Genomic DNA, 12094 nt, shown 5'->3' with positions numbered 1-12094 from the left:
CACTGCTTACTTAACTGTTATATTCGTAAATCATAATTTTAAGGGTTTTGGGCATGTAGTGTCTACTCATCTCAAATTCTTCTCACCATCTTCCTTTAATCCTATGGGACTACATTATGCACGATCAATTGATATATGGATGAAATATGGAGCCCTAAACAAGTTGTTTAAACTAACCGATCATGTTTTAACACAGTTATGGTGGTAAACGGTTCTAAAAAAAAGGACCCATTGCTTTGATTGATTGATTGAAATTCTTTATTCAGTCACTTCACCAAACAAACATTGAACACAAACATTATCAAAATAAAATAGTGATCAAAATAAAATAGTGACTGAAAAGGCACAGGCAGAAGCATAGTGCTTATATTAATGCCTGTCCTACATACCAACAAACAATAGCAAAGCTAATCCAGAAAAAACAGAAAGGAGGACCAATAAGGTTTATATATATCCTTCATACATACTGTATCCTTTTATATGCCTTCATATATATATATATATATATACTTCCATATACACATAATAATATACAAAATATATAAAAAACATATACATACATATACACATATATACACACATACATATATACACATGCACATATATATACATACATATATGGGTGTGAATATGTGTGTGTATATATATGTGTATGTATGTATGTGTGTATGTGTATATATATATATATATATATATATATATATATATATATATATATATATATATATATATATATATATATATATATATATATATATATATATATATATATATATATATATACATATATATATATATATATATATATACATACATACATATACATACACACATACATACATACACATATATATACACACACATATTCACACCCATATATGTATGCACATAAACATCAAAGAACAGCAGCAAACAAAAACAAATGTTAACCATTGTAACTTTGAAAGATTGCTCTACAAATCTTTTTTTTATAAACTGAAAATTAGCTGCACATTCGTAAATCTATATTAGCTTCATTCCAGAATTTAACTCCCACAACAGATATACATCTCCTTTTAATCTCTTTTCTAGCTTTTTGTAATACAAATTTACAAACAAAACGCAAATTATAATTTGACTCATATACTGAGAAAAAACGTTGTACACAGACAGGGAGTAACTTTAATCTAACTTTATACATTATTTGCATTATTTTATAATAAACCAAATCATAAAATTTAATAATATGGGATTTTATAAATAATTGATTTGTATGTTCATAATATCCTACTCTATTAATAATACGTATGGCTCGTTTTTGTAATAGCACTATAGCATTTACTGTTGTCTTATACGTCGAGCCCCAAACTCCCACACAATATGATATATAAGGTAATATTAATGAACAATAAATTAAATGTAGTGCTTTATGATTTAATATATTTCTAGACTTATACAGGATTGCTATTGACTTTGAAATCTTTCCTTTTATGTATCTAATATGTTGTTTCCATGTTAATTTACAATCAATAACAACCCCTAAGAATTTTATATCAAATACTCTTTCAATTTCAGAATCACATATTTTCAATGTAATATCCCCATAAATTTCTTTTCGGTTTCCAAAAACCATAAATTTTGTTTTTTTAATATTAAGTGATAACTTATTAACGTCAAACCAAGTTTTAAGAATGTTTAATTCCCTTTCAATTGAGGACAGAATTTCCTTTAAATTTTTCCCAGAACAGTACATATTTGTATCATCTGCAAAAATAATAAATTTTAACAATTCAGTAACATTACAAATATCATTTATATAAAGTAAAAAAAGTTTTGGACCAATCACAGATCCCTGGGGTATGCCACAGGTGACCTCCCTGAATTGTGACATAGTGTTATTGATTTGTACACATTGTTGTCTATTTTCCAAATAGCTCTTAAGCCAAGAATAAGCCACACCTCTAAATCCATACTTATCTAGTTTTCTTAATAATATACTATAATCTAAGGTGTAAAATGCCTTCTGTAAATCAATATAAATACCAACAGAATATTCATCATTTTCAATTGCTGTTGCTATTTCTTCTACCATCTCCACCACTGCATATTCTGTATTTCTATTCTCCCTAAAACCATATTGATGTTCGCTCAATATTTTATATTTATCTATAAAAAAATCCATTTGTTTAACAAATAATTCTAGTACTCTAGTACTCTAGTATTTTTGAGAATTGGGGGAGAAGGGACACTGGTCTATAATTATCAATGCAATGCTTATCTCCATGTTTGAATACGGGTATAACCTTCGCTATTTTCATATTATTTGGAAAAACACCCTTTTGGAAAGACAGATTGCATATATAGGTCAGAGGGCTTACAATTTGGCCAATAACTTCTTTAACAATTACCATGTCAATGAAATTTATATCATTTGATGATTTATTCTTGAATTTTTTTACAATCTCAATTACATCAGTTTCATCAATTCCATGAAGGAACATAGTACTTTCATTCTGTACAGCTCAAAATTTTTGAAAAAAATTTCAAAAATTAGAAATATATTTTTAATAAATATTCTACATATTCAACCTTTAAGTCTGAAAATACATTTGTTAAATTTTGAATAATTTAGGGTATTTTTATTGGGGGGGGGGGGGGGGGGGGGGCATTCATGTGTTTTTTCTTTTAAGCAGTGCATGTGAAACATATTCAGTATGAAATAATCATATATAGCCTAAATCTGCCCTCTGGTGGCCATAATTAATAAGAACACCCTGACGGTGCTTGCGTTGTTTGCAATTCATAAGAAATAAAATTATATGTTTTGACATATCTCTTTCAGTGAAAAAACGATTTTTTTCTGAAGACTATAAATAAATGTTGGTTTATGTTTGTTTTCTTACATCTAGAATTTGCTGTGTGTTTGAGTCAATTGTTTGTTAGTAGTCTGCGTGAGCAGCTACCAAATTTAGTGAATAGTTATCAAATCACAGGTGTATTCGTTTGATACTTAGAACTTTCAAAGTCCTGAAAAATCCCGGTATTTTGGAAATGCTCTATTTGGCAGACAATTCAATCAATTCAATTCAATTGTATTTATAAGCGCAACAAACTACAAGAACAATGGAGAACAATGATGGTTATGAGAAGCTTATAATTAATAACTGCTTAGTGGATCTAACTAGACTAAACTATGTTTGAGACGAACTGTTTTAGTCTTGTCCCATGGCATCAGCTATGACTACTGGCCCTAACTGTACACACTAAAGTTTACACCATTGATGTGTAAACTGCTTTGCAAAACCACGTTCATTGCTGCCCTCTGGTGGTCACAGTTGGTAATTACACCTGCACTTAACTATGATTAAATAAAAGATAGCAATTTAATTAAATAAATAAATGGAGAAAGTATAGTATAAAACATTTCAAAAGTATGGCCTCTAAAAAGGACGTGGATGAAGTTACGCTTCGTGGCCACCTGGTCCTAAATTCAGCTTCATTTTGGGGTTTTGTTCACGGAGCCTTTATTTTGAATGTCTGAGTGGTGACGTCACATCCGCCGAGCAGCAGCTGGGGGAGCATGATGGCAGCGGAGAGCGAGTGAGTTTGTTCACAACATGGGTTCAATTCTCCTAATATGCCTCAACAACTGGCATGCCATGCTTTGAATTTTCTTCCCACATAATCCACCGGTTCGAGGCTTCTGTGATTGGAATAAAACCCAATTAGATTCAGAATATACGGCAATAAACTGACGGGGTGCTAACAGGCTAGGCTAATGTGTGCTGCGGTTATAAAACCTGACAAAACTGAGATTAGTTATTTTTTTTGTCTTATTTTTCTCCGCAGTGTGCAGTCTGAGATCGAGGTGCTGGAGTCCATCTACCTGGATGATCTGCAGGTGGACAGGAGGAGAGACGGGTGAGAACAGCTGGATCAGCTGCTGTTAAGTTTCACTGGAGCTCAAACGCAAAGAAAACAGACCAAACTAATGTATTTATACGACGTTTACACCATATACACTGATTTACATACCACTCGGAGAGAGAAATACCATAGAACCTCTCCAGTGGGGGACAAACATGATGCAAATAGCCAGTGCATGCATCAGTATCTTGTTTAATTTTGTTTCCATCCTTGTGTCATCTTAAACATGTTAAAACCAGAAGATCTGGCATTATATGAATAACTGGAGAAGTTTTAAACATTTATAAATCCTTCAGCTCTGGATTTCAGATTACTTCATTATTTTATTGTAAAATGTACGTTAAATAAGGAATCAGTGGGAGGAAGATTTGGGGATGCAGTTTTCTGATGAAATTTGGTTGAAAGCTCTGGATAGAATTCATTCCTCTTCAATTTGCCTTCGACATACGGTCATCCAGTTTAAGGTTTTATATCGCCTCCACTGGTCCAAATCAAAGTTAGTCAAATTTGTACCCAATATCAATCCTATGTGTGATTGTTGTGGACAAACACCAGCCACCCTTGCACATATGTTTTGGTTTTGTTCTAAACTAAATAATTTCTGCCAATTAATATTTAAAACATTCTCAGACGTTCTAGAGGTTTGTTCCATAGGACCTTCCGCTACCATTGCATTATTCGGAGTAGCTCCACAAGATGTACACCTTAGTCGCCGGGCAAAAAATATGATAGCGTTTGCTTCTCTTTTGGCCAGACGACTTATTTTGTTAAAATGGAAGGACAAACTCCCCCCAACTTTTAAATTATGGGTTAAGGATCTTGCACGTCATTTGGCACTGGAGAGAATTCGTTACTCCACAAGAGGGTGTGCCCAGACATTCTATGATATCTGGCAACCTTTCTTAACCTATATAGGAAAAATGGACGCCACTGAGATTGCAGGGGTGTGACACTGACCCTTATATTGTATAATTTACTTACGCGTTATCTGTAATGTTTATTTTTATTTTTTCTATTTATTTGTATGTTTTTATTTATTTTTAACTTTATTGTCTTTTATTTTCATCTCTGAATGGTACAATAAGTTAGTTGTAGGGATGGGGCTCCGTTGGAGCAAGACATGTGAGGGTTATAGGTGTTTATCCTATTTACTATGTTAATTCAAATCTCTTGTATGTAATTATTTTGTGAAAATTGAAAAAAAAAAACAATAAAAAGACCTTTTGAATAAAAAAAAAATGTACGTTAGAATCTCCACAACCCAGTTATATATCTTGTATATTAAAAAAGAAAATTCAGAGCTTAATATTTGAGAATCTGGCAAATACGACACATTCTTAAATTAGCACAAGAGATTTTTCATGTTAAAATGTCGATTTTATATAATTTGAGGGACTATTTTATTATTTTTAGTAAGTGTTGTCTAGTTTTCTGGACCTAATATCTGCACAAACCAGCCACGGTGATGTTGGACTCTCATCCTGGTTTTACGGCACTTTGTCACAAATCACAATGAAACTAGCTGACAGCTGCGTGGGACATCACGCACAGCCGACAAAGACAGTCAAGAATTTAATGATGGAAGGGGAAAAAAAAAACCTTTTGTCCCAGCATCAGCAGAATAAACGAGGTGCTATTAAATACAGTCATTACAAATCTAAATTTTCAGAACAGTTTGTCTCTAGAAATGTGCTGTTTTACACATCAACAGATGGTGTTAAATTCTTTGACATTTAGTTGATAATTCACAGAAGAAAAGACACATCTGTGCTGCTTGTTGGACAGACTATGAGAGGAACTGATATCTCATCCCACTACTTCTTTGCCTCTGGAGACTCGAGCTTCCTTCATCATTGCTGTTGCTAAGAGTGTTGTGTTGTTGTTCCAGGGGCTGGGAGGTGAGTCTGGTTCTGTACCCGTCCACAGGAGAAGACTCCGTCTCTCAGTTTGTCCGACTCACTCTGACTTTGACCCTGGATCAGCAGGTACGCCTCTTCATTATCTCGTTCTACTCTTGACTCATTTACAGCGTTGTTCTGTTTTTAAAACAACAAGAAATATGATCATTTAAATAATGTATTCGTCAAACAGATGTGAGATTCTGTGGGAAAAGCACAAACTTCTAGACATCAGAAGCTCCAGTTGTGTCCACATTGTCTTTGTCGTGTGAACATGAAAGTCTCCTGGGACGGATTCAGGGACAGTTTAATTAACATCGTCTGCTTAGGTGATGACTGACTTATTTAATTTTGCATGTAAATTACTGCAATAAATCTTTCTCACTCAGTTTCCTCTTTTGTGTTTTTGGTGGAAGTTTCCTTCTATTTTATACGTCCCAATATTTATCGTATAAATCCTTTCCGTGTCTAGTTGGAAAAGTCTCCTCTGGCTTCTTTATCCTGTTATCTCCGGTTTCTTCTTCTTTGTTTTTCTTCGCAGTTCCATCTAGTTATTTCCTGCTGCTGCTTTTGGTGTTTAAAAAAACCTATTTGGTGTTTAAGAGAAGAAATGACCTGCATGTTCATCTGTATACTGTAGAGGGGGAGGGTTCACTCAAGATTGTTGGTGCACGTTTTAAAGCGAGGCGTGAACGTGCGTGCTTTAAACTCTGGCCTCTATTGATGGAGTTTCTCTACGTGAGCCTCTGTGAACTGTTATTGTTCTGTGGAGAGAATAATTCTGACTTCAGTCTCATGTTTCTGATCAGAGTTCAGTTTATCTTTTGGATTTTTTTTTACACTTTCAAATGTAAAATATTGTGAAAACAACTACAAAATGTAAATTATTGGAAATCTCCTGCATAACAGAACCCCTCTTAAAAGATGATCAGGTGCTCTGGAAAAATGTTGAGAGAAGCAGTTTTATGGATTTTATTATAATATGGAATTTAATTCAGTAAGTTTTTTCTGGTCTTGAGTTGAGATCGCCTGAATTTTTGAAAAAAAAATTCTTGTTTCTTCTGTTTGTTCAGTATCCCTCGTCCTCTCCAGCCATCTCCATTCAAAACCCCCGTGGACTTTCTGATGATAAACTTCACAGGTAATAAACCGACTAATTTCCAAGCATCACTGCGAGAAAAGTTTGAATTTTGACTTAAAAATATTTCTGTTTGCTTTCACGCAGCGTCCAGACCTGTCTTCAGGTGGAGGCTCAGTCCTGTCTGGGTTCACCGGTGTTGTACCAGCTCATTGAGGTCAGTATGTTAAGCATTTATTTTATTATTATTATTGAAGAATGTCATTTTTGTGCATCAGTTTTTTTTTCCCCATTTTTTTTTTTTAAAGTTATCCTTTTTTTTGCAGAAAGCAAAAGAAATCCTGACTGAAAGCAATATTCCTCATGGAAACTGTGTCATCTGCCTTTATGGTTTTAAAGTAAGTTTGTTTTCTTTTTTTTTTTCTTCTTAGTTCATATTCTATGAACTTCAGTTGACTTGAATGGTTCAGTAGCCGGGTTTTAACAATTGGCACTTATTCCAATGCTCTGTTTCGTAAAGTTATTTAAAAAAAAAATGTTACTCAAATCTTTGTCTGCTGAATTCTAAGTTGTTTGTGTGTCTGATTCCCAGGAGGGGGAGTCGTTCACGAAGACGAGCTGCTATCACTACTTCCACTCTCACTGCCTCGGCCGCTACGTCTGCCACTCGGAGAGGGAGCTCCAGCAGAGGGAGAAGGAGCTGCAGGAAGACAAGACCAGAGACGGAGCGGAGCATCAGGTCTCGTATCTGCAGCTGTAGAGACAAGTGATCCGTTCAACCGAACAAGGGCTGAATCCTCATTTTGATCCTCACAGGAGCTGACCGTGGTGTGTCCCGTATGCAGAGAGCCGCTGGCGTACGATATTGATCAACTCCTGTCCTCTCCTGCACCCAGGCTGCCCGAGGTAGATCTCGCTGATTCAACATGATGGCCTCCAGCAGCAGAAATCAGAACCCTGACGGTCTCTGTGGTTTATCTCTCAGCTCGACGAGGCGGCGATCGGTTCAGACTTTCAACATAAGTGGTGTGAACTCCAGAAGGTTCTGGAAAAACAGAGGGCTAAAGGTGGGATCATTGACCCCGAGGTGGAATCAAATCGGTTTCTCATCCACACCAACGAGGTATGACTGAGTTCAGTGACGATAGCGCTGTATTCATGTAGGATGAAACGGTGCAATTAACTAAAGACACAAGTAAAACGCTATAAACTGTTTAATTTAATTTGAATATACTGTATTTTTACAAAACTTTGATAAAACTTTGATCAGATCCGTGTCAGGGGAGCACAACATTTCCTACCGATAATTAACACCTCTTGTATGACTGTTGGGTTTACATAAGACTGAAAGGTCAAAAAGACAAAGGTGTTAATAGTGACCTTTTATGAGGTAATAATGTCTGTTAGTCTGAATTTCTACACAGGATATGACTCCCACTCAGATTCTAGTCATTTCACTATAGACAAGTTTATTCTATTTAGTTCTAGCCTCAGGTTCAAACGGGGAGAATATTTATTCAGGATATTAATTTAGTTTGGATTGAAGTATGACACCAGTAAGAACAGCTGTTACCAGACGCTCCTGGATCATCTCCTGACCGTAACGCACGTTTCCACCACATGCTGCTCAAACACAGTTGGGCTCATTTGTGACTGGCTTCTTACAGCACAAAAGTCATCCTGAGGAAGTAGAGAAATAAACTAAATATGTAGGACTTATCACAGAAATTGTCTGCTTTAACACTTAGTGGCTACACTCAATATTACAAGAATCTAATTAAACAAAGTGTAGAAGAATGGCTTGTCGTTTAAATTCAGAGCTTGGGGGCATTTTGAGGTGTAAAGAAATGCTTTTATGAAAGGTTCAAGCTGCTATTTTAGACTTGTGGCAATACATTTGAGCATCTGAGCCCGATATTTACAGCTTATGTCTTTTTTTTTTTTTTTAAGTTTTGCATATATTGTGCATTTTCAATATTTTACAACTGTTAATTATCCGTTTATGATAAAGGAACGTACAGTTATAATTAATAACATAATTGTTAAACATTTGTTTCAGATCAGCAGTAGTTTTAACACCTTTTGATCCTATGTAAGTCAGTCAAAGTGTTTTCTCCCAGATTTTCTTTGCAAATCCATCAGAAGTGATGGATGCTCATCAGAGGAAATGAAACAAAGTTTCATTTCAAACAAATATTGTATCTACTGATGGTGAAAGGCCTCCTTGATGCTGATCACATATTGATAATGAGCTGCAGGGTAAGACTTAGATCAATGTATTACTGTCACAACGACCGAGTTTTGCTTGCACTCTGATTTTCACATTAGATCGTCAAACTTGTGTGTTACAGACTCCACCTGTTGTTGAAAACGGAAACCCGGAGGCCGATGCCTCTCCCGAACCGCCGACATCATCCTCCCTGCATGAAACTTGTGCCAGAGCGGATCAGTTTGCTCCCGGGACGTCCCACTGCAGAGGCGTTCAGGGCCAGAGGCGTCAAAACCAGATGAAGGGTCCAAGAAGAGGAGGAGGAGCCAGATTTAGACCCCAGTACGGGAGAGCTGTCGCCACCCCAGAGAAGCTAGAAAAACTTTCTCTGTCCTCAGACTGCATGGACGAGTCAGACTACAGAAGGCAGAACAATCACGACCGGCAGATGCAAAGAAACCCGGAGTCGTCCTGGTCCAGGACAGGCAGGGAAAATTCTGCAGTCCAACAAGACCTTCAGGTTTCCCCAGACCGTCAGGCCATACGCCAACCAGCGTTGGGAACTGACTTGCCAAAAGACGCAGGCATCCGCGGCCATCGCGGAAGAAGAAGGGGGCCTCACCAACCTGCTGCACATGCCGGGGCCTCTGGACCCGCATGGCACCACTGTGATGGCCAGGCCTCCAGAAGCAGAGGGGGAGGACTCCGCCAGGGTCATGGCAGGAGCTTCCAGAGGAAGGTGGTGGAGAGGGGAAGGGAGGAGGTGCTATGACAAAGAGCAACAAGGTGGATGAACAAATGCGTGTGTGCCTCCGTTACCAGTAACTACGGTAGAACCACGGGTGACCCGTGTCTCCTAATCCATATGCTGCTGTTGTCCCAGTGTCCGCTACGCACTTTCATACGCACTAAAACTCACCACAGATGGTCGTTGCTTTTTATTGTGATGCTATTTGACTTGAAAAGAGTACTAATTAAATTTTCTTCTGGATGTTGCTGTGTTAGTGGGTCTGTTTTTTATAATTATATTGTAACTGGAGCTTTTCTTTCTTAAATTATGTGTACATTATTAATTATTAACAACGACACATTGATACAGTGTAGATTTAGATGATCTTAAACTAAAACAGAAGAGGATTAAAGTACTACCAGTATAGATTTAATGTACTTTCATTTTCTGTAAGTACATTCATTTTCTGCAACTATTCTTATACCCTGTTACACGTTTGTAGAAACAGATTTTAAACATATACTTATCTGATATAAAGTTAACTAAGTCAATGGTACCTGTCAAAATTACCTAAGACATTTGCAAATAATAAAAAAATACTCTTACTGTGGCAGAAATCACCATTATTGATGAATTAAAATTGTGCATGTGACATCTTTAATAGAGAAAAACTTTGGATTACTCCAGTGAATATTCTTAAAAAGTTATTTATATAATTTTTTCGTAATTTCTTAAGACTCTTAGATGTACCCAGTCACAACTGAATGTGAATTTAACTGATCGATAAGGCGAGAGCCTTCTATTGGAAAACCACAGCTGTGATTAACAATTTACAGGTTCAGGAAGTTATTTAACCTGAACTGATGCAGCTTCACATAAACAACCATATTGATGGGAACGTCACGTAGTTGTGGAAAAGATGTCACTGGTTCAGGAAGGACAAATATTGATCCGCATCAAGTGAAAGGAACATCTAAGTAAACTTCTGAACTGTTAAGAGCTGTCTACCACCTTAATGAAACCTGGAAGGATTGTAGTTAACCAACGTCTTTGAATAAAAATTGTGGTTGGCAACAAATCATTAATTTTTGTAACATTTGCTCACTTGAACATTTAGTAAAAAAAACAGTTGAACTCACTAAAATAAGGATACACCACGATTCAGGATCTATATACAGGTAAAAGCCAGTAAATTAGAATATTTTGAAAAACTTGATTTATTTCAGTAATTTCAGTCAAAAGGTGTAACTTGTACATTATATGTATTCATTGCACACAGACTGATGCATTCAAATGTTTATTTCATTTAATTTTTATGATTAGAAGTGGCAATAAATGAAAATCCAAAATTCTGTGTGTCACAAAATTAGAATATTACTTAAGGCAAATACAAAAAAGGGATTTTTAGAAATGTTGGCCAACTGAAAAGTATGAAAATGAAAAATATGAGCATGTACAATACTCAATACTTGGTTGGAGCTCCATTTGCCTCAATTACTGCATTAATGCGGCTGAAATACTGACTGAAATACTGACTTACTGAAATAAATCAAGTTTTTCAAAATATTCTAATTTACTGGCTTTTACCTGTGTGTATATATATATATATATATATATATATATATAATGTTTGCTTAGGAGCATAAAGATTTAACTCTGAACCAATAGAAAAAAATGAACGACCATTTTCACCACGTTTCTTTGTCTTCCAAGAGGGCAGGGGTAAATATCAAAATAACAAAGTAGGATTTGGTCTCAACTTGGGAATGGGTGATTCAGGGAAATAATTTTCACACACGATTGGACCTCCATGAAGTCCAGACTTCAACGTCTGAATATAAAATTACATGGAGGACCAGAGCACTGATGTCAACCACTCAAAGAATGGATAAGGGTGGAATGTAGTTTTATATAAACAGCATATAAAAACTTAAAACTTCACAATGTTCACAGTGTTACTTTGAGACACGAAATTGTGGTTGGCAACAAATCATTAATTTTTGTAACATTCGATCACTTGAACATTTATTGAAAAAAAAAAAGTTGAACTCACTAAAATGTTCACTAAAACAGTCAAATTTATGAGCATTATTAAAATCCAACTTTAAAATATCGATCCTGAGGATAGTGAGTGATAGTTAGTGAGGATAGAACATAGAACAAACCAACATATGTATGTATATATATACCGGTATATATATATATATATATATATATATATATATATATATATATATACCGTATATATATATATATATATATATATATATATA

The 12094-nt window shown here is 35.5% G+C and overlaps 1 protein-coding gene across 1 annotated transcript; it reads left to right on the top strand.

Annotated features, from left to right (window-relative positions):
- The first annotated feature begins 3546 nt into the window (after window positions 1-3546).
- rnf25 (ring finger protein 25) lies at window positions 3547-10082 on the top strand. Its single transcript, XM_061711163.1, has 10 exons — window positions 3547-3579; window positions 3829-3900; window positions 5795-5891; window positions 6878-6945; window positions 7030-7099; window positions 7209-7280; window positions 7475-7621; window positions 7699-7788; window positions 7868-8005; window positions 9234-10082. Exons 1-10 carry the CDS (start codon window positions 3560-3562, stop codon window positions 9861-9863), a joined length of 1404 nt encoding a protein of 467 aa, XP_061567147.1. The 5' UTR covers window positions 3547-3559; the 3' UTR covers window positions 9864-10082.
- Window positions 10083-12094: the final 2012 nt, after the last annotated feature.

Source organism: Cololabis saira, chromosome 21 (assembly GCF_033807715.1).
Source record: "Cololabis saira isolate AMF1-May2022 chromosome 21, fColSai1.1, whole genome shotgun sequence".
NCBI classification, from domain to species: domain Eukaryota; kingdom Metazoa; phylum Chordata; class Actinopteri; order Beloniformes; family Belonidae; genus Cololabis; species Cololabis saira.
The sequence above is the reverse complement of the archived record's forward strand: the minus strand, read 5'-3'. Positions and strand labels throughout refer to the sequence as shown.